The sequence below is a fragment of the Tubulanus polymorphus genome, chromosome 12, assembly GCF_964204645.1.
Source record: "Tubulanus polymorphus chromosome 12, tnTubPoly1.2, whole genome shotgun sequence".
Classification (NCBI taxonomy): domain Eukaryota; kingdom Metazoa; phylum Nemertea; class Palaeonemertea; order Tubulaniformes; family Tubulanidae; genus Tubulanus; species Tubulanus polymorphus.
The window spans coordinates 1344543-1366510 of NC_134036.1; the positions used below are offsets into that span (position 1 = coordinate 1344543).

The 21968-nt window shown below is 36.6% G+C and overlaps 2 protein-coding genes across 6 annotated transcripts; both read left to right on the forward strand.

The window, feature by feature from the left end:
* The first annotated feature begins 671 nt into the window (after nt 1–671).
* Nucleotides 672–7168, forward strand: LOC141914038 (receptor-type tyrosine-protein phosphatase kappa-like). 5 transcript variants are annotated; one of them, XM_074805295.1, is made up of 21 exons: nt 672–755; nt 991–1068; nt 1211–1280; nt 1994–2103; nt 2180–2342; nt 2493–2647; nt 2728–2891; nt 2960–3049; nt 3187–3263; nt 3356–3388; nt 3502–3611; nt 3679–3813; nt 4016–4173; nt 4253–4388; nt 4475–4630; nt 4804–4962; nt 5096–5230; nt 5335–5460; nt 5583–5719; nt 5793–5928; nt 6006–7168. In XM_074805295.1, the coding sequence occupies exons 11-21, from the start codon at nt 3537–3539 to the stop codon at nt 6102–6104; spliced, it is 1452 nt and encodes a 483-aa protein (XP_074661396.1). In that variant the 5' UTR covers nt 672–755; nt 991–1068; nt 1211–1280; nt 1994–2103; nt 2180–2342; nt 2493–2647; nt 2728–2891; nt 2960–3049; nt 3187–3263; nt 3356–3388; nt 3502–3536; the 3' UTR covers nt 6105–7168. The 5 variants fall into 5 exon arrangements, with proteins under 5 accessions (XP_074661396.1, XP_074661400.1, XP_074661398.1 ...); XM_074805299.1 differs by having other exon boundaries at nt 3502–3597; nt 6006–7167; XM_074805297.1 differs by lacking the exons at nt 991–1068; nt 1211–1280 and having other exon boundaries at nt 739–755.
* Nucleotides 7169–8431: 1263 nt separating this feature from the next.
* On the forward strand, nt 8432–21057 carry LOC141914166 (receptor-type tyrosine-protein phosphatase kappa-like). Its single transcript, XM_074805433.1, has 33 exons — nt 8432–8504; nt 8792–8986; nt 9309–9521; nt 10208–10447; nt 10669–10815; nt 10981–11295; nt 11376–11473; nt 11693–11921; nt 12117–12437; nt 12520–12837; nt 12917–13149; nt 13285–13354; nt 13588–13697; nt 13774–13987; nt 14074–14170; nt 14244–14505; nt 14587–14732; nt 15959–16113; nt 16189–16364; nt 16434–16521; nt 16768–16844; nt 16931–16967; nt 17055–17164; nt 17259–17393; nt 17608–17765; nt 17846–17981; nt 18064–18219; nt 18374–18532; nt 18664–18798; nt 18868–18993; nt 19125–19261; nt 19350–19485; nt 19564–21057. The coding sequence occupies exons 1-33, from the start codon at nt 8432–8434 to the stop codon at nt 19636–19638; spliced, it is 5277 nt and encodes a 1758-aa protein (XP_074661534.1). The 3' UTR covers nt 19639–21057.
* The last annotated feature ends 911 nt before the right edge of the window (nt 21058–21968 follow it).

Sequence of the window (21968 nt, forward strand, 5' to 3'; positions counted from 1 at the left end):
TATAGATTTCACTGATTTGATTGTGTTTGTTTTTGTGTTTTCTGTTTTGTTTTTGTCTTGTTTTACGATTGAAGATTCTGGGCTCCTTCAGGTTTTATATCTTATTTGTCATGAAAATAAACAACTTTCTGCTGCCCTGCGACTCGATCACACCTATAGGGGGCAGAGGGGGTTTATTTGAAGCCTTGGGTGACAACACGATTTTTAATTCAATGTGTATTCATAGACGTGTAATCGAATAATACACACGATTCCTTTAAACGATGTGTTGCAAAGAAATCTAGTTTTACGTCTCTGACTTTTTCTTTAAGACAAGCTGTTTGTTATACGGGTAAAACCAAAGCTCGTTCCATTTTACATTAAAGGGTGTCCAGTCTATAGTTTTTAGTAAGACTATACATAATTAAACTATCCATTTTTTGTTTGGTGATTATTTGTTCGTTTAACTTTTCAAACACTTGTTTTCTTCTTTCGTTCGTAACTCACCTGAAGGTAACTGATCCTTGCTGTTCTCTTCTGACCTCCTTCCTACCTCTACCCCCCTTAGAATGAAAACATTCTAGTTATTCTCAACATTATACTTAGAACTTCCTTTATAACGATTTTGTTCAAAGATTCAAAGGAAGTTTATCGCATGAATATAAATAATTGAGTGATATATTGCGTCATTCAGAAAAACAAAATGTATCGTGAAAGAAACATCTTTCGTTTTCTGCTGTTGTTGATTCTGTGTTTATTCATCACAAACACATCAGGTGAGTTAATCAATAATAATTCATTGGTTCCAGAGCTGTTGAAAACGTGGAAATTATAGATTTGACGATTTCAAACCTTAAAGTAGACCTCAGAAAGATGCGACAAGGAAAAGTCTGTCACTGTCAGGATTCAAACTATCAATTGTCGGGGGTGGAGAGCTCAGGATGGAGCGACATTTGGAGAAGGGCATTTTAGGATAGGCAAAAAATGTTGTTTCTGTGTTTGTTATTTCAGCGAAATGTTTTGGGAAGAGTTGTACCGGTTGGTTGTGTCATTGCAGTAATACAGCTTTGAATGTGTGTCCAATCAAGGGTCAGAATATAGATGGCGCTTTAACGTGTCCAAATCATAACACTGCATGCGAGTCTACAATAAAAATTCCATATCTTTGACTTTATAATGCGACGTGAGTTATTGCAGATTCAAACTATAGCTATGTCACAAATATTTGCAGGTTGTGGCTCTAGGTAAAAAGGGTTGGGGACCACGGAGTGAAATTGTTTACTTTTTGGCGCAAGTCGGAAGTAAGTTAAGGCCTTTTTTTAATTAGTTGGAGCACGAATTTTTAAAGGAAGATTTTGGAAGGGTGAAGAAAAAAAAAATTTAAAAAAATTTGGTATTTTATATAACAATGGAAGGGTGAGTGGGAAAAAAAGAAAATAAAAAAATCATTTTTCATTGCTATCTTATATACTAATGTGGAAGGAGAAACAATAAAATAAAAAAAAATTTATTAGCGGTGAGGTTGTTGACAGAACTCACTACTCGTCTGTCGTTCTCGCGATGCAACTTTCTCACGATTACTTGGAAACAGAAAGTTTCCTCGACGGCGGTGGCGTTGGCGTGACCGGCCATTTTGTTGCCATACTAACAGCAGCACGAAACCGTCAAATTATTCAATTCAAATTCAAATCAAGTTCATTTTCATGAATAAGATGTCCGATGAGAGACAGAAAAAACAAAATTTGAATTTTTTTCATACAGAAATTGAATTTTAGGATGGAAGGCGGTCAAAACAAATATGAATAATTAATTATTTTACAAAATGTGCGAATTTATGTGGAAGGGCGACGGAGATAGAAATTAAAAAAAGGAATTTCCCAATTACCAAAATGACCCGAATATCGGCGGCGGATCCTTGCTCCAACTAATTTAAAGAAAAGGCCTAAGCAGTATCGTTGGAAATTTCAAATTCAAGGGATCGTAAGTTAAAATCTATCTGTGGTGTTTATTTCAGTACCAGGACCTCCCGCTTCTCTCGACTTCTCATTCACAAAGGATACATTGAAAACAACATTGACATGGATAGCACCAAACAGTCCAAATGGTGACATCATTAATTATCGGGTAGGAATTCTCTTGTCCAGACCTGTAGAGGGCACCACCTGTTCTATACTGTAACATATCTCCTATCTGTTTTCAGCTCACGTGTGAACCCATCAGTACAACTTCCACTACACCTTTATCAGACATAAAAACAATCAACAAACCTAAAGTCATAGGCTCCATCACAACTTTAGACATAACGACGTCACTGATACATTTTACTCAATACAACTGTTCAATGTATGCCTCAACTAGTAAAGGTGAAGGCTCACCTGCTTATGTATAATCCACGACCTCTAAAAACCAACGCAAATATCTTATCATTTGATAATCGTCCGATGCCCCCTAGTCACAGAAATACCCACTCACCGAGTTACCCACAATTTCGACGCCTTTCTTTTCTTTTGCAGACGCGGTGGGTTCAAAACTAAAGAAGCATCGAACAATGAAGTATCCATGGAGAATATTTCACCTTCCGATAAAAGTATTGGTAAACCTTTGGCAAGATTGAAGGGTATCCAAAAACAGGAACATACAGCTTATATAAATTCTACATTTTCAAGAGGTTTGTCTATTGAAGCTTTTAGATTTTGGAAGTTGAAGCCTAAAAATGTTTTTTAACACCAAAGATTCTTCTCCACGTAGAAAGCTCCGTGTATTGCAATATCTATGATGATCCGGAAACGCAAGATGGCGAGGATCATCACTACGAAATCGCTTCTAAAGGCGCTACTATGATTTGTGACCTGTTGGGAGACACCTTGATGAAAACCTCTGATGGATGGATGAATATGAATGAAGAATTTCAGGTAGAATTGTAGGGAGGTTGGGACTGCGCGTTGGTAAGGTTTACATTTTGGAACTCTTTTATCTGTAGAGTGTGTTCTCAAGTCCAGACGTGGATTGAGCGAGTGCGCTGAGAAAGGAGAAAATGCTGAGAAAAACAGGTTTCAAAACATATTTGCCTGTAAGTATTACCTGTTCATCATGTTGATATACCTCATTTTATACCTGTATCTTGCCAGGTCATCGATCTTATTTATTTAGTGAAACATCTCTATTGTCGTATTATTGACTTTTAAGTGTGGTGTTGCTTTTTTCTAGATGATTCGACTAGAGTTGTTCTGGAACAAACCGGTGAAGATCCAACATCAGATTACATCAATGCCAATTACATTCGGGTAAGGAATCAATCCGCCTCTGCTCTTGAGAAGTTTTTGTCCTGTGCTTATAATCAATGTTGTTGTAGATGATATGGATATTCCATTTTCAGGAAATGAAAAAATTAATTTCAGAGCTTGCCAGGGTCAGTTTTGTTACCTTTCTCATAATCATTTACAAAGTCAATTCAACTTTCTATTCAACTTTCTGATAATGGATTTTTTTCATCGCATTTTGATCCTCATGTTGTCATTTCAGCTCCATTGTCATCTACAATCAGTGACCATTGGCGGATGATTTGGCAAGAGAAATGTCCGGTTATTATTGTACTCACTGATCCTACTGAAGGACAAGGCAAAGATAAGAAGGTTTCAAAGCAACTACTGAGTAAACATAAGTTTTTGAAAATTTTAACTTTTGATATTCCAATTGCAGGTGAAGTGTCATCTATATTGGCCAACAAAACTGGATGCAACAGGTCGATATGGAGATATTACAGTGACAGTTGCAGAGAAAATGGAAAAACACATTGAGCCTCCGGCAGTGGTTCATTTCCTATCGATTACAAAGGTAATGATCATACTCTTGTTTTACCATGGCACCTAGTGACCTATATAAGTGCTGTTATCTGTAATTTCAAACGACTTCATACGTGTAGACATCGATATGACAACATTTTATGATGAGGTTCTGTTTCGATGTTACATTATATCACATAAGCAATATCTATAACCAGTCTCTATTGATGAGTAACGTTGGATTTAATTTATAGCGTGGCCACAAACAAGCACATAATCTAATAGTTTGTCACTATCGAGGATGGCCGGATCATGGTGTACCGTTCCCGGCTTCATCTGTTGTTCGTATGCAACAGTTCATCAAACAGCGTCTTACTGACCCGGATCAGGGACTTGTGCTGATTCATGGCAGGTAAATTAATTCGAAATCTTCCGGTCCTTTACCGTTAGGGAGACGTGTAGAAATGTTACGGCTAGTTTTGTGTTCTCAGTGCTGGTGCTGGAAGGACAGGTTGTTATATCGCAACGGAGCAGCTTCTTGAAAAAGCTAAGAAAGATGGACTCGTTAACGTATTCGACATGTTTAGGAAATTACGACAACAAAGACCAGAAATGATCCAAGATATGGTAAATCTTAATAAAGTTACTGCCTCTCATTTCACGCTTCCAAAATGGATAACTTCAACGTGTTCCTTTATTACTATCTACTTTAGAAACAGTACATTCTCGTGCACCAGATTCTACTGGAGGAACTGGTACTGGGACCGGTGGCATACCCGACCACGAGTTTCAGAGAATCATACGAGGAAAGAAAGGCAACGCGTTCTGTATCTAGAAACGTATCTGACAAAATACAGGAACAACTACTAGTACGTTTTAAGATCGGCCAAAATGAGATGAAGGTTTCGAAGCCTGAGTACATACATTAAGATTGCAGCAATGAATTCACTGACCAAGTTAAACTAGAGACCAAATAGTTTCTCCTTGATTTTGAGGAGACATTTTTTAAAAAGTTTTTCCAAAGAGCTGTTTTCCAATCCAGGTTCTGAAGGCATCAACTCCGATTCAGGACGAGGAATCACTAGCAGTGGCCAAACTACTCAACAATGTTAACAAGTCTCGATACAAAGACATCCTTCCTGAGGCACAGTATCAACCGCAACTCTCGCATAAAGGGTTCATTAATGCTTCATTTGTGCACGTGAGTTTGATTCTGATTTAATAGCTATCCGTGGAATATCTGGGCAGGTAGAGAATGAGGCATTAGCCTAGATATTCTTCATTTGAGATCCTGATAACTCATGAAAATCTAATCGTAACTTTCCTTTTAACAGACGATCACAAATGCTGACGTTTTTATAGCTACACAAAGTCCACTACAAAATACAATTTTTGATTTCTGGCAAATGATCTTTGACTATAACTGTGAACTTATTGTGATGATGCATCAAGAATATCCACAAGATCCGGTAAGGCTACTCCTAGTCTAGCACTGCCTAGTATAGATATCTTCTAAAAGTATGACGGTCTGGTTCGCGGAGATCCTTGTTCAGAATATATCTTCTAATTTCAGACATATGCAGACTATTGGCCTGCAGCTGGAAGTATCGAATTCGGTCCTTTTACAGTCACTGTGGAGGAGGTATCATTATGCTGTAAGACCATCGTTCGTCGGGATTTGATCCTCCAAAAACAGAATGTATGTTGAGTTATTTCGGTAGCTACTGTTCAGAGAAATATGGCTGCATTTTTCGGAATTTCTTTCGACGTTGCTATTTACAATAACCTGATCAGATCAATTGTATTTCTTCGATCTCACAGGAATCACATCAGATTCGTCAGATCCAGTTTTTAGGATGGCCTGAGGATGAGTCAGTTCCTGATGTACATAATCTATTCGAGTTTGTGAAGTTAGCTAAAAGTGAACGCGTCACCAGTCCCATTGTTGTGCATTGCATGTTCGTATCTTAGCAACGTCAGTCAATTATTCAAAACACCATCACATATTTATCGATTATGCAAATTTTACAGGGACAGCACAACGAGAACGGGACTGTTTTGTGCGGCATTTGAACTGATCACCAAGGCGCCATCTAGCGAACAAATCGACATTTATCACTGTATACAAAAACTACGAATGACTCGACCTCAATTCATTCCAAATTTGGTAAGAAATTAATCGATTTTCTTTGTATTTTCACGAGTAATTTTATTGATGTATTTTTCTTGTTTTCGTATTCATAGGAACAGTACAAGTTTCTACACGATCTGGTGATATTCTATTTACAAGGATTCGACACTTATGTGAACGTACATGTCGTTAATGGCACCAGCACAGATTGAGTACAGATGTACTACTAAGAAAATTGTCCGAGCGAGGCCACGACCCGGCATCATCTCTAACCAAAAATCGAAATCGACATTACTCCACAAACTGCAGTTTTATCATACGTTTTAGAATATGTGATATTTGATTTTTCAATCTATAGAAAAAAAGTTCCGGCATTTAAACCTTTACATTTCCTTTATTGTAAAATCTCAAAATAACTTTTACCATGTTAGAAAATTTGTGATACCTTATTATATAGTATAGACAGCTTAAAAACATGAAAAACATGAATTGACATGTATGAACGGCTTGTGAAATACAGTTCAAACTTTCTTTTTTCAAATTGAGAATTTTACCTAAATTTTTCTCTTGAGATATCGATTTATCTTTTATATCCAACAAATTTACAATACAGACCGAAGTTTGAGAATGGGGTCTTAAATATGTGAATTCCGTCTTTGTTGGTGGTTATACGCTACAAGTTGCCCCAGTGAGATAGTGTATGTAATGTAGACAATGTCGCGAGTAATGTATCTATTTATCATAGCTACATTATCCGCCTCTATTGTTGTCTTATTTCGGTCGTTCGAATGTTTGAATGAATATATCGATCGGTTATTGTAAGGTGTTAGATAAATTCTAGGACAAGATGGCGGCACGTACCAAAAGCCTATAACCAGTTGGTACGAGGAGACCGTCTGCTGTCAGAGTCTGGTGTCTGGCGTTAAGGACAGTCGGTGTTAGAGAGACGAAACATTTCTTTAATTTGGAGAATGAAAATAGTTTCCTGTTTTATAAACTTTATGAATACAATTCAGTACATACATGCGGTTAGTGACGCCGTTGTCGCCTCAGCATCCGACAGAATTCAGGAGTAAATTTAAAGAAGGTAACAATAATTTATCAGATTTTTTTACCAATATAAGTAGTAAGAATTTTGAGGCTTGGGAGCTATTTACTACCAGGTGTTACCAAAATAAGGAAAACGTTATGAGAATGATAGAAAAATTCGTAAAAGATTTTTGTACTGATGTAAGAAAATGTTAAAATAAAACGCATACTGCAATATCGAATCTGTCTACTTCGAAAATATATTGTAAATTGTTATATTGTATGATTTCAATTTTGATATTTACGAACATTTCAATCTATTCATTTTAGTTCGTGATATTTCAAAGTGAACCTGATTTTGACTGTAATAAGTCTAGAGGTCGAATTTTTCTCTTAAAAGTTACCTCCTGGACTACAATCTCAAATCTGCATTACATAACTCATTTTTGAATGGTTATTTCAAATTAAATCAAATTAAGAAATATATGAATTAATTCTTGTGATACAGGGCCCGGTTTTATAAGCTGGTATTACCTTTAACCCGGGGGTTAGGACTAACTCAATTAAAAATTAATTAAGTTAGTCCCCAGGTTAAAGGTAACACTAGTCTATAAAACCGGTCCGAGAAGACTTAGTTATTTGCATGCCAATGAAGAATCGTTTCATCGTTATTAGAGAAAAAGATGGCTGCCATCACGATTTACATTAACCACACATCCGCTATGAGTGATTATTTGATGATTGGTGCAGGGGTTTAAATGCAATCATTTAGGGATTAATGGGACGATTCTATTCTACATGTTAAGAACGATCTGATTCGAAAATAAAGATGGCTGCTATACGACTTATCCAGCTTTATCCACGATAGGAGACATTTCTGAGGATAGTTTAAATGCAGAAGACGGATTTAGGAAGAAGTGAATCATGACTGCTTGATCATTTAGTATTTTAGAAATAGTCTTTTATTTACACGTCTCTCCACGATTTATTATTTGATGCTGGTACATGGAGGTTTAACGCTGGGGGTCCTTGGTCATTTAGGAAGTAATGATTCATGATTTTAATTGATAATCAAATAGCATTTTTAGAAATAATCTAGTTGTATATTTACACGTCTTTTGTAGTGTATATCTATTCAGCTGATGCCTGTTTTGTGTGATATGGGAAAAATTAATGGTTTGTCTCATTTTACACGAAAGGGGCGTCCAGTCTATCGTGCTAAGGCAAGAACACAATGAATTAAACTGTTTTTTTGTCTTGTTTTGATATTTTTTTCTTTTTTCTTTTCAAAGATATGTTTTCATCTATCGTTCATAAAACACCTACTTGTAACTCTGAGACCCGCGACGTTTTGTTCTGGCCCCCCCCCCCGCTCATAACAGAATAAACTAGCAATCCTGAAATTTGAAATTTTAAACTTCCTCTAAAATGATTTATTTGAAAATTCAAAGGAAGTTTATCACATGATTATAAGTGAGTGATATCATCACTCGCCCTTCAAACGAGCAAAATGTATCGTGAAAGAAACATCTTTCGTTTTTCGCTGTTGTTGATTCTTTGTTTATTCATCATAAACACATCAGGTGAGTTAATCAATACTCATTGGTGTTTCGGAGCTGTTAAACTCTGTCACTGTCAGGATTCAAACTATCAATTGTCGGGGGTGGAGAGCTCAGAGAAGAACTACAGAAAGAAACTCTGTCGCTGTCAGGATTCAAACTATCAATTGTCGGGGGTGGAGAGCTCAGAGAAGAACTACAGAAAGAAACTCTGTCACTGTCAGGATTCAAACTATCAATTGTCGGGGGTGGAGAGCTCAGAGGAGAACAGCATTTGGATGTTTCAAATAATCTTGTTTCTATCATTTCAGCAAAATGTTTTGGGAAGAGTTGTACTGGTTGGGAGTGTCATTGCAGTAATACAGCCGTGGACAAATGTCCCACAGAAGGTCAGAATATAGATGGCGCTTTAAAGTGTCCAAATCCTAACACTGCATGTGAGTCTACAGTAAAAACTCCATATCCCTGGACACCACCAGGATGGACCGGACCAGCTTGTCAAATTGGTAAGTTTTCCGTATCAACTGTTTCTCTTCCAGTAAACCGGGGTCAGGTCAAATATCACTGAACCTCGGATTTATCTCAGATTCAACCCCACTAATTCGTCACGTGAATTGGCTTTCATTGAAACGCCCATATAAGGGGAAAACAGATATAGAATCCACTATTGACTAAAATGTCTGGGAACTGCAGCTGTCACTCAACAGACTGAGATCAACAAAATATTCTTCGCGTAAACAAAAATAATGGTTCATAGAAATGAAACATTTATTTGGATTATTTTAAGATCGGTTTGATGTAGTTGAGTTGATTCTACACGTTTTGTAGGAAACGTGGCTCGTGGTAAAACAGTTACAACGTCATCCCCTTTTGCGTTGTATCCCGGTAGTAAATGTACAGATGGTCAGACGGTAAGTGGAATGTGTCACACTTTAGCGGATCAAGACGCCTGGATTAGAATTGATCTCGGAACTCAATATGTGGTACATGAAGTTGAACTTTGGGATAGAACAGACGCGGCTGATTGCGACGCTGAGTGGAGTGAGTACAAATTATTATTGTTTATTGTGTCATTGATTATTTCGGTCAAATCTGATAGAAAATGAGGATGAAAAACTAGAAAAGACTTGTCAGATATGAATCCTGTTTTGACGAGCGAGAGACTTTTAAAATCGACCAATTTAGGAACCAAAAGTATCCTGAATTCCGTTCCACGTTTGGCTCGAGATAAATTGATACAGTTTTAACTCAAGAACAAAATTTCTAAAATTTTCACTCTTTCTTCCATTTCATTGTATATTATAACTGTGGAACTTTGGGTCATTATCATCCGTGAAAACAGTCAAAATACGTTGTTGGAAGATTTTGAATCGAAAACAATGAATTTATCCTACTTCTTTTTTTTCTCTATAATTCTTGTCCACTTCTTTTTCTATAGAATTTGAATAGAATTATTTTGCATCCAAAGCAATCGACGAAGTTCTTCCATCAACTCCTTGGGTTTCATTATATTATTGACAGTTTTTACGAACATAATCTGAGATATTTCGCAGCTTTAGAATTTTCTTTGCAAATAAGTCCATCCGTTTTCAAACGAACTCGAAAAGAATTGTTCAGCAATCGATGAAATTCTCAACTTCCCTAAATTCCATGCATTATTTTCTGTTTTCACGGAATTGACTGCGACATTTCGAAACTTTTCGATATTTCGAAATTTCTTTTCTCAGAAAAACGCGCGCGCAACCTGGAGGTTCGAGTTGGAAATGAATATGGCAATGATACACGCATTTCTACATCTAACCAGAAATGTGCTTACCAGGGCCCCCCTCTTTGCGGTACCCATAAAACATTAGCATGCAGCCCGGGTCCTATAGTTGGACGATACGTCACCGTTCAACACAAGAACCTCGGTAAAGCAGAGTATCTCGCACTGGCAGAAATAGAAGTTATTGGGTTCAAATATATCGGTAAGTTTTGCACAACTATATATGTAAAATTCAGAAATATAGAAGTATGAAAATAAAATGGATTTAGAAATTGTTAAAACTTGATTGTTCAAAAATATTCAGTGACTTGTAATAAGAACTAAAAGGGATACCTTAAAAAATCTCAACAATTTTGTATTTTTGAAATGAAAATTATATCAAGTATCACCTTTTCTTCGTATCACCTTTAAATGTTTGTTTAGCGCCCGGTGATTGTAGTAAGGGATCGAACTCATTTGGATGTATGATTGAATGTTATCCATGTTACAACAGTGAAAGTTGTAACTATTTGAGTGGTATCTGTGAATCTGGCTGTTCACAGAATTACATCGGAAAGTGGTGCGAGTCAGGTATGTTACATTGAATCATAGATTCCTTGGAATCTCATTCCTAGCTGTTCCTTAAATGTAGTTAGGGTGAATCGAAAGTGACCGAAAGTAGAATGCAACTTCATTATAAATTACATTTCATCTTGTTTGATTCATGTAAAATTAACATTAATTTCTTTTTTTCAGAATTTAAGTTATTTTCTCAATTAACAAAATCTTCGCTGACAGATAACAGTGTAAGAGTCGGTTGGACAGCTTACTCGGGTTCTGTAGTAGATTCAGGACGTGGTACTGTCAGCGTTCAGTATCAAGTCGTTTATCGTAAAATATCAGAAAACACTTGGACTAATCAGGAAACTGCAGGAGTCCTTACACATCGCACAATTACTGGTTTAACTCCTAATACCGAGTATAAGATAGCTGTTAGACTACAGAAATTAGTGAACAGTAAACTTATATCAACTGTGAGTCTGACTAGTCCAATACTAACTATATGTCCAGGTAAAAACCCCTCATTCTAATAAACTCTTAATCATCAATTCAAACACAGAATTGTGTTAAACATGTTTGTTTTACTGTAGATCCATTAATCGGTCCTAAAGATGTTCGTGTGGTGTCCACAGCGGTTGAGAACAGTAACACGTGGCCCCAGACAACCAATCTGATACTTACATGGACCGTAAGTGTGCCTCAACCAGAATTACATAAATTCACCTGGGCCCGGTTTTATAGACTATAAGTGTTACCTTCAACCCGGGGCTAACTTAATTTATTTTCTTACTTTATTAACTAATTCACCTGATGTTCATTTATATCTATATGACAAGGGAAGAAAATGTGACCTTCCCTTTCAGTGACACATGATAAAAACATGTAGTGAATTATAATTATGTTGCAGGCTTTAACTGCTGCAGAGTTACAGTGTGACGTCACTAAAGCTGTTTATCAAGTCGAGTATAAACAACTGAACCGACAAACATGGACCACAACAGTGGCGCAACCTACCGGCCACACACTAACAGGACTAGAACCATATACTGATTATGAAGTTAGAGTTGGTGTAAAGAATGACGTCACTCAGAAATTCATTTACACCAAACCTAAAAGTTACAAAACGTCGACTGCAGGTAACTTGAAAATGAAACAAGATGCGATATATATATATATATATATATAATATATATATATATATATATTATATATATATTATATATATATATAATGCATTATACATTATATATATATATATATATATATATTATATATATATATATATATATATAATGTACACACTTATTTCGATGCTTTTACAATCACTTCAGCTCCGGGACCTGTGACGTCGCTCACGCTTTCCCAACAAACCGACATCGGCTTCTGGGTCAAGTGGTCAATTGCACCTGATGAACACAATGGAATGATCACTAAATACAGATTGTGGTACAAACTTCTCAGATATAAAACTTGTCCGACTGCAGCTCGCGGAGGTGATCCTAAGGAAGTTTCACTTTCAAATATTGCTGTAGAACATGTATTCACTGGGTTAAAGCCTTATGCGGAATATGAAATCACGGTCTCGGCCGAAACCTCGGCTGGTGGCTTAGATCTAAACAAGAGGACAGTTACCGGTGCAACTCTTCAGTCTGGTTAGTTGTTAGATTTACAACGATAAACCAAACACATCAAACATTTCGTTGTAACCAATAAATCTTTCCCTCAATGTTACAGAACCAACTGGTAAACCTGGCGTGGCTGATGTCACTGTTGAGACTATTCAAGATAGCTCTGTTAGAACAGACACTTATATCGATGCTACTTTCAAGGATTTGGCGTGTGAAAACCAAAATGGACCATTCAAACATTTCAAATATAAGTTACTGGAGAAAGATTCGATGAATCTTGTGAAAGATGGAACGACACCGAATAAACTGTTCAGAATAGATAAACTGGTTCCGTTTACAGAGTATGAACTGACGTATAACTGGGTGAACAGTAAAGGTTCCAGTGAAGAATCTCCAAGTAAAATATTCACAACTGACGAAGCTGGTGAGTTTTGTTTTCATTTTGTCTTCCGTAGTTAAACCTTGAAAACATCATTGGATCAAGATGAGTTTATACATTTCAGTTCCAGGTGTACCGATCCCTGAAGCTCGATCAGCTACTCCAAACAGTATCATATTCGCGTGGAGTTCTCCTGTTCCTCCGTTAGCAAGAATTATCAAATATAATTTCATGTGTGGCAACGCTACTAAAAATAATTCTGATCAAATTCAGGAATTTATAAGGGAGGATGTTGAACCAACTGTGCTTACAAAAACAGTGACTGGACTTACACAAAACAAATGGTATGGTTGCCAGGTAGGTGTGAATTTATAAATAATGTCATTATTGCGACTTCACTAATTGCAGATCCAAACTAATTTGTCACAAAGGTTGTGGCTCATTTTCAGCAATAATGGATTGAAATTAAACAGATTTAATACACATTCATAGGTAATGGCACAAGGTAAAAAGGGTTGGGGAAAATGGAGCAACATTGCTTACTTTTTGGCGCAGGTCGGAAGTAAGTAAACAATATGTTGGAAATGGCAATTCACACGATCGTATTATTGAATTTTTTTGAATAAACCCTCATTCCAATAAACTCTTAATCATCAATTCAAACACAGAATTGTGTTAAACATGTTTGTTTTACTGTAGTTCCATTAAACAGTGCTAAAAATGCTATTAGGTTGTCGTCATCAAGTAGATGTCAATTCGTATTTCATAAGTCATTTGTCTGTCGTGTCATTTCAGTACCAGGACCTCCCGCTTCTCTCGACTTCTCATCTACAAGGGATACATTCCAAACAACATTGACATGGACACCCCCAAACAGTCCAAATGGTGACATCATTAATTATCGGGTAGGAATTCTCTTATTCTGACCAGTAGAGGGCACCACCAGCTCTATACTGTAACATGTCTCCTATCTGTTTTTAGCTCACGTGTGAACCCATCAGTACAACTTCCACAAAACCTTTATCAGACATAAAAACAATCAACAAACCTAAAATCGAGGCTTTCATCAATGGATCCATCACAACTTTAGACATAACGACGTCACTGATACATTTTACTCAATACAACTGTTCAATTTATGCCTCAACTAGTAAGGGCGAAGGCTCGCCTGCCAGTGTAAGCTTCTGGACAACGGGTAAGTCGTTAACATGCATTAAAACACAACAAACTCAAGTATCAATTTATGTCATGTATCACCAGTTCAAATAACTGATATTTCAGGTAAAATAACAATTCCTCAACTTGTTGTCAAGAAAGCAGCGGTAACAGACACGACTGTTACACTTCAAATAACACGTGTTAACACTGGTAACATTACGTAAGTGTCCTCGTTACATTTATCCATAAATAACGCGTGGTTTTATTAAACTGGATTTTTCTCTGATTTTCAGCGGTTACGAGGTGATCGTGAAGAAACACGATGGACCAATCAACAGTCGCCGGAAGCGTGCAGTCAACCAATCACAGTACGTCTCGTACGGAGAAGCTAAACAGCGAGGATTATCAGTTTATATTACTGCAGTTCTACCACCGGAAGTGCCCTCTGAGTTTATAGTTGGTGATACGCGTAACTATAGTGGTTACTTTAATGCTCCTCTAGAAACTGGGAAATCCTACAGTTTTATTTTAGGAATCATCGAAAATTATAACGGGGTGAGTTTATCTTGTGTTTCAATACAAATAGTTTTCAGTTTTGAAATGATTTTCAATCAATTCTTTCTATTTATTTCCTAGGAACTGTTTCGGCATTATCCACCAATAGAACAACAAGAGAGAATCACTGTTAAAAAACTGTCTAGTAATGCATGGATAATAGGTGGCGTTGTTGCAGCTGTTCTAATAGTGTTATTGGTGGCTGTTGTTCTATTTGTAGTTTGGAGGTAGGAGCGAATAGTGGCGACCTCTATAATTGAATGCAAATATCCTATCATTTGACAATCGGCAAAATTCCATTGATTCCATCTCATTCAGTTACCCACAATATGGACGCCTCAGTCTAGTCCCAGCGGGCTATTGCATTCACTTTTACTCCGTCGTCCGTCCGTCCGTCCGTCCGTCCGTAGAAGGAATCCAGTTATTTTGGGAAGTTTTGAAGACGCTACGATGTAATGTCTTGATATTTGGGTTACACATGTATCTATTCTAGACACATCTTCAGCCCAAAAAGTGGCCCTGTCAGAATCAAGATGGCTGACTGGCAGCCTTTGAACTTTTTGAGGCAAATTTTGAAGACGCTTTGATCAATTACCTTGATCCTTCGAATATATTTGAATCCTCCAAGGGCTCATCAGCATAAGAAAAATTGGGTCGATCGGACTCGAGATGGCCGTCCTATGACCTTTTTAGTGGCCAAAAATGTCAATTTTGGCCAGAATTCGGAGTCCTGTAGCTTCCTGCTGGTTTGCCATTTCTCATTGCAATTTGTGATGGGTATTCATTGAAAAGGGATGTTTTATACTAGAGACAGGTATTTTTGATCAGCCAATTATGACGGCCATCTTGGTGTCATCAGTTCTTCCACATTATATTGATACCTAAGCATATTTTGTTACCACAATCAATTAGAAAGTTGTAGCCCATAAAGTGTTCTATGATGTCGGTGAGTTTAAAGGTCATTGGTTTTTGTATATGGCCACCAGGGGGCGTTGAACAATAGATTGATATTTCAATATTATATTTGTACCTATGCATATTTTGATACCACAATCAATTGCAAAGTTGTAGCTCATGACATCGTCTATGATTGTGGTGAGTTTTAAGGACATTAGTTATTCTATATGGTCACCAGGGGGCGTTGAATAGTAGAAGAACTTAGTATTTCCTTATTATATTGGTACCTAGGTATATTTTGTTACCATGATCAATTGCAAAGTTGTAGTTCATGACATCTATGATTGTGGTGAGTTTCAAGGTCATTGGTTTTTGTACATGGTCACCAGGAGGCGTTAAATATTGAAATTGTTAGATTGTTGAGCATTTGAAACCACTTCCCAAGTGGGCATGGTGTCCTAGTTTCACATCGTTCGAAACTGACAAACATCGAACAATGCCCCCTATTCACAGCCCCTCGCCGAGTTACCCAACAATATGGTCTTTACTTAAGCAGACGCGGTGGGTTCAAAACTAAAGAAACTTCGAGCAATGAAGTAGGCATGGAGATTGTTTCACCTTCCGATAAAAGTATTGGAAAACCTTTGGCAAGATTGAAGGGTAACCCAAGACGAGAAAATACAGCTCATGCGAATTCTACATTATCAATAGGTTTGTTTAATGAAGCTTTTATATTTGAAGCCCAATGTTTTAACACTATAATGACTCATGACTCTCTCCATATAGAAAGCTGCGCGTATTACAGTATCTATGACGATCCGAACACAGTATATGATACGCAAGATGGCGAGGATCATCATTACGACATATCTTCTAAAGGCGCTACTATTATTTGTGACCTTTTGGGAGAGACCTTAATGAAGACCTCTGATGAGTGGAAGAATATGAATGAAGAATTTCAGGTAGAATTGTAGGGAGGTTTGGACTGCGCGTTGGTAAGGTTTACATTTTGGATCTCTTTTTTTCCGTAGAGTGTTCTCAAATTTAGACGAGGATTGAGCGACTGCGCTGAGAAAGTGGAGAATCTTGCAAAAAATAGGTTTCCAGACATATTGGCCTGTAGGTATTACCTGGTGATCATATAGACACATGAGTTCTGTCGTAACAACAATCATTTTGACACAAGCTTTTACACATTAACAGGAGTCGCCTTGAAATTAGTGATACATAGTATAATTTATTACCTATATGTTGACATAAGTTCCATCATTTACAAGATCCGCCTTCTTCAACATCTCTATTAATCTTTTTGTCATTTAAATGATTAGAACTGCTTTGTGACATCATTTTGTGTTGTTTTTCTAGATGATTCGACTAGAGTTGTTCTGGAACAAATCGGCGAAGATCCAACATCAGATTACATCAATGCCAATTACATTTGGGTAAGGAATCAATCCTTCTGTTCTTGAGAAGTTTTTGTCTCGTGCTTATAATGTTGTCATAGTTGATGTGAATATTTCATTTTCAGGGATTGACTGGTCATGTAATATGCATTGCATGCCAGGGTAAGTCTTCTTAACATTCCAATAATCTGTTCCGATGTTATTTTGGCGCTCATGTAAGTCGGTATTTCATTTTACTTGCCCTTTCAGCTCCATTGCCATCTACAATCAATGACCATTGGCGGATGATTTGGCAAGAGAAATGCCCGGCTATCATTGTACTCACCGACCTGACTGAAGGACATGGCAAAGATAAGAAGGTTGCAAAAAAATTTTTTCGAAAAAGGCTTTCAGATGCTGCTGATTAAACAAGGAGAATTATGAAAAATGTGTCTTTTCATATTCCAATTGCAGGTGAAATGTTACTTATATTGGCCAACAAAACTGGACACAAAAAGTCGATATGGAGATATAACAGTGACAGTTGCAAAGAAAATGGAAAAACACACTGAGCCTCCGGCAGTGGTTCATTTCCTATCGATTACAAAGGTAATGATCATACTCTTGTTTTACCATGGCACCTAGTGTGACCTATATAAGTGCTGATATATGTGATTTCAAAACGACTTCACTCGAGACATACGTGTAGACATCGATATGACAACATTTTATGATGAGGTTTTGTTTCGATGTAACATTGTTTGACATCAGTATTGTCTATGACCAGTCTCTCCCGATGAGTAACTTGAGATTTATTTCATAGCGTGGCCACAAACAAGCACATTATCTACTAGTGTTTCACTATCGAGGATGGCCGGATCATGGTGTACCGTTCCCGGCTTCATCTGTTGTTCGTATGCAACAGTTCATCAAACAGCGTCTTACTGACCCGGATCAGGGACTTGTGCTGATTCATGGCAGGTAAATTAATTCGAAAATCTTCCAGTCCTTTACCGTTAAGGAGACGTGTAGAAATGTTATTGTTTGTGTTGTGTTCTCAGTGCTGGTGCTGGAAGGACAGGTTGTTATATCGCAACGGAGCAGCTTCTTGAAAAAGCTAAGAAAGATGGACTCGTTAACGTATTCGACATGTTTAGGAAATTACGACAACAAAGACCAGGAATGATCCAAAATATGGTAAACCTGTAGTAACTGTCTCTCATTTCACGCTTCCAAAATCCAAAACTTCTCCAACATGTTGTTTGACTATCTACTTTAGAAACAGTACATTCTCGTGCACCAGATTCTACTGGAGGAACTGGTACTGGGACCGGTGGCGTTCCCGACCACGAGTTTCAGAGAATCATACGAGGAAAAAAAAGCAACGCGTCCTGTATCTAGAAACGTGTCTGATAAAATAGAGGAACAATTTCTAGTACGTATTAAGATCGGCCAAAACTAGACGAAGGGTTCGATCCTGGCACAAAGTTAGGATGGCAACAATAAAATCAATGACCAAATCGTGTTTCCAAATAGTTTCTCCTTGTTTTTGAGGAAACAATTTTTTCAATGAGATTCTATTAATACAGGTATTGAAGGCATCGACTCCGATTCAGGATGAGGAATCACTAGCAGTGGCCAAACTACTCAACAATGTTTACAAGTCCCGATACAAAGACATCCTTCCCGAGGCACAGTATCAACCGCAACTGTCACATAAAGGGTTCATTAATGCTTCATTTGTGCACGTGAGTTTGATTCTGATTTAATAGCCATCCGTAGAATATCCGGGCAGTTTTAGCAGATAGATAATGATAGATTAAAAAAAGATAGATCGATAATTTGCGAAAATCTAATAAGAAGACTTACCTTTTTACAGACGATCACAGATGCATACCTGTTTATAGCTACACAAAGTCCTCTACAAAAGACAATTAATGATTTCTGGCAAATGATCTTTAAATATAACTGTGAACTTATCGTAATGATGCATCAAGAATATCCACAAGATCCGGTAAGGCTTATTCTTAAGTGCAGTACTACCTTATCTTGATATCTCATAAAATACATTTTCTGATTTCAGACATATGCAAGCTATTGGCCTGGAGTTGGAAGTATCAAATTCGGTCCTTTTACGATCACTGTGGAGGAAGTTTCATTGCCCTGTAAGACCATCGTTCGTCGGGATTTGATCCTCCAAAAACAGAATGTATGTTGACTTTTTTTTCGGTAGCTACTTTTCAGAGAAAGATGGCTGCATTTTTCTAAATTTCCTTTGGCATTGCTATTTACTATGACCTTATTGTTTCTGTAAACGGTATATGTTATATTTCACTACAGGAATCGCGTCGGATTCGTCAGATCCAGTTTTTAGGATGGCCTGAGGATGAGTCAGTTCCTGATTTACAATATCTATTCGAGTTTGTGAATTTAGTTACAAGAGAACACGTCACAAGTCCTATCGTTGTACACTGCATGTTCGTATCTTAGCAACAACAGTCAATTATTCAGAAAACATATTCTATAACAATATCACAATATAAAAAGATTATGCAAATTTTACAGGGACAGCACAACGAGAGCAGGGCTATTTTGTGCGGCATTTGAATTGATCTCCAAGGCGCCATCTAGTGAACAAATCGACGTTTATCACTGCATACAAAAACTACGAATGACTCGACCTCAATTCATTCCAAATTTGGTATGAAATTAATTTCGAAATGTTCTAAAAAAGAAGTGATAGTGTCAATCATTGATAAATCTTTTTTCGTTATTATAGGAACAATACAAGTTGCTGCATGACCTTGTGATATTCATCTTCCACGGATTCGACACTTATATGACCCTTAATTAGAATTACTACTCGTAAAGAAGAATTGATGAAGAACAAACATTCTGGTTGTTTTGAAAACGGTACCTAAACTAATTAATACTTAACACTTGAGATCCGGAACTAAAGAGGTCGCATTAACTTAAGGGTGGCGCCACTAGCTAGAATTCACTATATTATTCTATATTTTACGTTATGTTATACAATTGTAAATACTTCTTGATGTCCCTCTGTATACCTCTCGTTGAGGTGATGAGTGTAAATAAATTTCAATTTCATTTCAATTTCATTTCAATTTCAATTTCAATTCATTTCATTATACTAATTACTAGCAACTGGTCGTTCGCATTTCCTTTGTTTTAGTTTTTCTTTTGTTTTATACAATATACAAACGGATTTCTTGTATATAAAAATTAACGTACCTTTATACGTAAGACCCTAGGACCCAGTTCCACAGTTGTGAGTTAGAGTTAACTCTGAACTCAGGATCCAGTTCCACAGTTGTGAGTTAGAGTTAACTCTGAGTTAAAGTTAGTTCATTTTCAATGTTTTTAACCCAGGGTCAAACTCAGAACTGTGGAACTGGACCTAGGTCTATAAACCCACAAACTGTGGTTTCATTGTGTACATATGTTGTAAGATGCGTGATACTTTATGATGTACATATAGACAGCTTAAAAGAGAGACAGCTTATAGACATCAACATTATATAGACATGAATCGACAGCTTTTAGTTTAGGCTTTGAAATAAACTTCGTACATTATAATCAGAACTTTCTCAACGAAAATATCTTCCAATATAAAGAAGACTTGTTTTATAGTATTTTTTCACCTCGATATTAAATTTCCTGGTTTTGTTTTTATTTTCTTGTTTAACGTAATCCGTATTATGTTATTTACTGTTTAGTAATTACCCTGGTCACATCGTGTATCATCCACTTCCTTCCCTCACTGTTATCCACCTATCCACCTAATATACATATACACTAGTAAAAGCGAAAACTCGTAATTTCTAGTATAAAATCAAGATAACTACTGGCAGGAAGTTACCGTAAAATAATTCATAATGACAATGTAATTGTACTGTGATTATCAATTCAGTCACTCTTAATTAATTATCTTTAATTAATCTAATTACTCATAATTTTCATCCGGTAAAGTTTCTACTGTATTACACTAGTAGCGAAAACTCGTTATTTCTAGTATAAAATCAAGTTAACTACTCACAGTAAGTTGTTACCTGTCGTCACGTTTATTGATTATACTCACAGTCCTTATATGAATATAACTGTTAAATTTTAATTTCATAATGAACTCGAATATTGTACATAATCTAGGATAAAATATGTAGATTTTACTGATTTGAATTTGATGTTTATTTTTGCACTTAATGTTTTTATTTTTGTCTTGTTTAACAAAAGAAAATTCATTTCCGGAAATACATTCGGTGCTTTCTGTTTTATTTTGTTTTGTTTGTTTTATTTTGTTTTGTTCTTGGTTTTTTTACAAAAGGAAAGTCTTTCATGAACTCATAGATTTACTTTAGAAATAGTTAACCAAAAATACTTCTTTTTCTGAAGTTGAACAAAAGACACGATAAGCCATCTTTGAAATTTCAACAATATGATTTATATGATAAACATTGGTAACAATGAATTTAGTTTATTAGGAATGGAGTCTTCTTTTGTGGTTGGATCAACACAAAATAATCACGTAGATTATAAAGCACGTAATGACTTACGATTCCGGGGGTCAGTTGGTTAGAGTTAATCAGGGGATAGTTAACATATCTTTGACCAACTTTTGAGCATTTGTGGCTCATTACATGCTTTAGAATATTGTGGTGATTTTTTGTTGTCAAGTTAAGACATTCTATTCTGATATCGCACTACGTGTATTCACGAAGATTTACAGGGCGATTTACAAAATAAAACATCACGTATCAAAAACTTCCGAATGAAAATAATTTCTAAACTACATAAAAATCATTCAAATGGTTGTCTGTACTTCATAATGCAAGGTTTCTCATCTTGTTGACTGTAATAAGAGTAACGAACTGCACACGTTTGACGCCCAATGTTCATTTTCCCATTTAACTTTTTCCAATAATTTTCCAACAATTTTCTTCGTAATAAAACATATCTATCTTGAAAAGAGGAAGTTGTCGCAGAGTTTTTCACTGATCGCCGTTCAGACACGTCTTCCTTTGAACGACGAAGTTTTATTTTCTGTTTCAAACATAAAATACGTAAATCGCAATTTACTTCCTGGTAGACCGGTAGGTGACGCTTTCGCGGATTTCACAGATGCGACGCATACATTCATTTAACACCGTCCACCTTTTATATTGTCAG

Bases quoted from the DNA above. Each gene is read 5' to 3' on its own strand.
- LOC141914038 (XM_074805295.1), top strand. From the start codon at position 3,537: ATGATTTGGCAAGAGAAATGTCCGGTTATTATTGTACTCACTGATCCT. The intron at 3,612-3,678 runs GTTTCAAAGCAA...TTCCAATTGCAG, and splicing joins GACAAGGCAAAGATAAGAAG to GTGAAGTGTCATCTATATTG. The intron at 3,814-4,015 runs GTAATGATCATA...TTTAATTTATAG, and splicing joins ATTTCCTATCGATTACAAAG to CGTGGCCACAAACAAGCACA.
- LOC141914166 (XM_074805433.1), top strand. From the start codon at position 8,432: ATGTATCGTGAAAGAAACATCTTTCGTTTTTCGCTGTTGTTGATTCTT. The intron at 16,522-16,767 runs GTAGGTATTACC...TTGTTTTTCTAG, and splicing joins GTTTCCAGACATATTGGCCT to ATGATTCGACTAGAGTTGTT. The intron at 19,262-19,349 runs GTTCGTATCTTA...CAAATTTTACAG, and splicing joins CCTATCGTTGTACACTGCAT to GGACAGCACAACGAGAGCAG.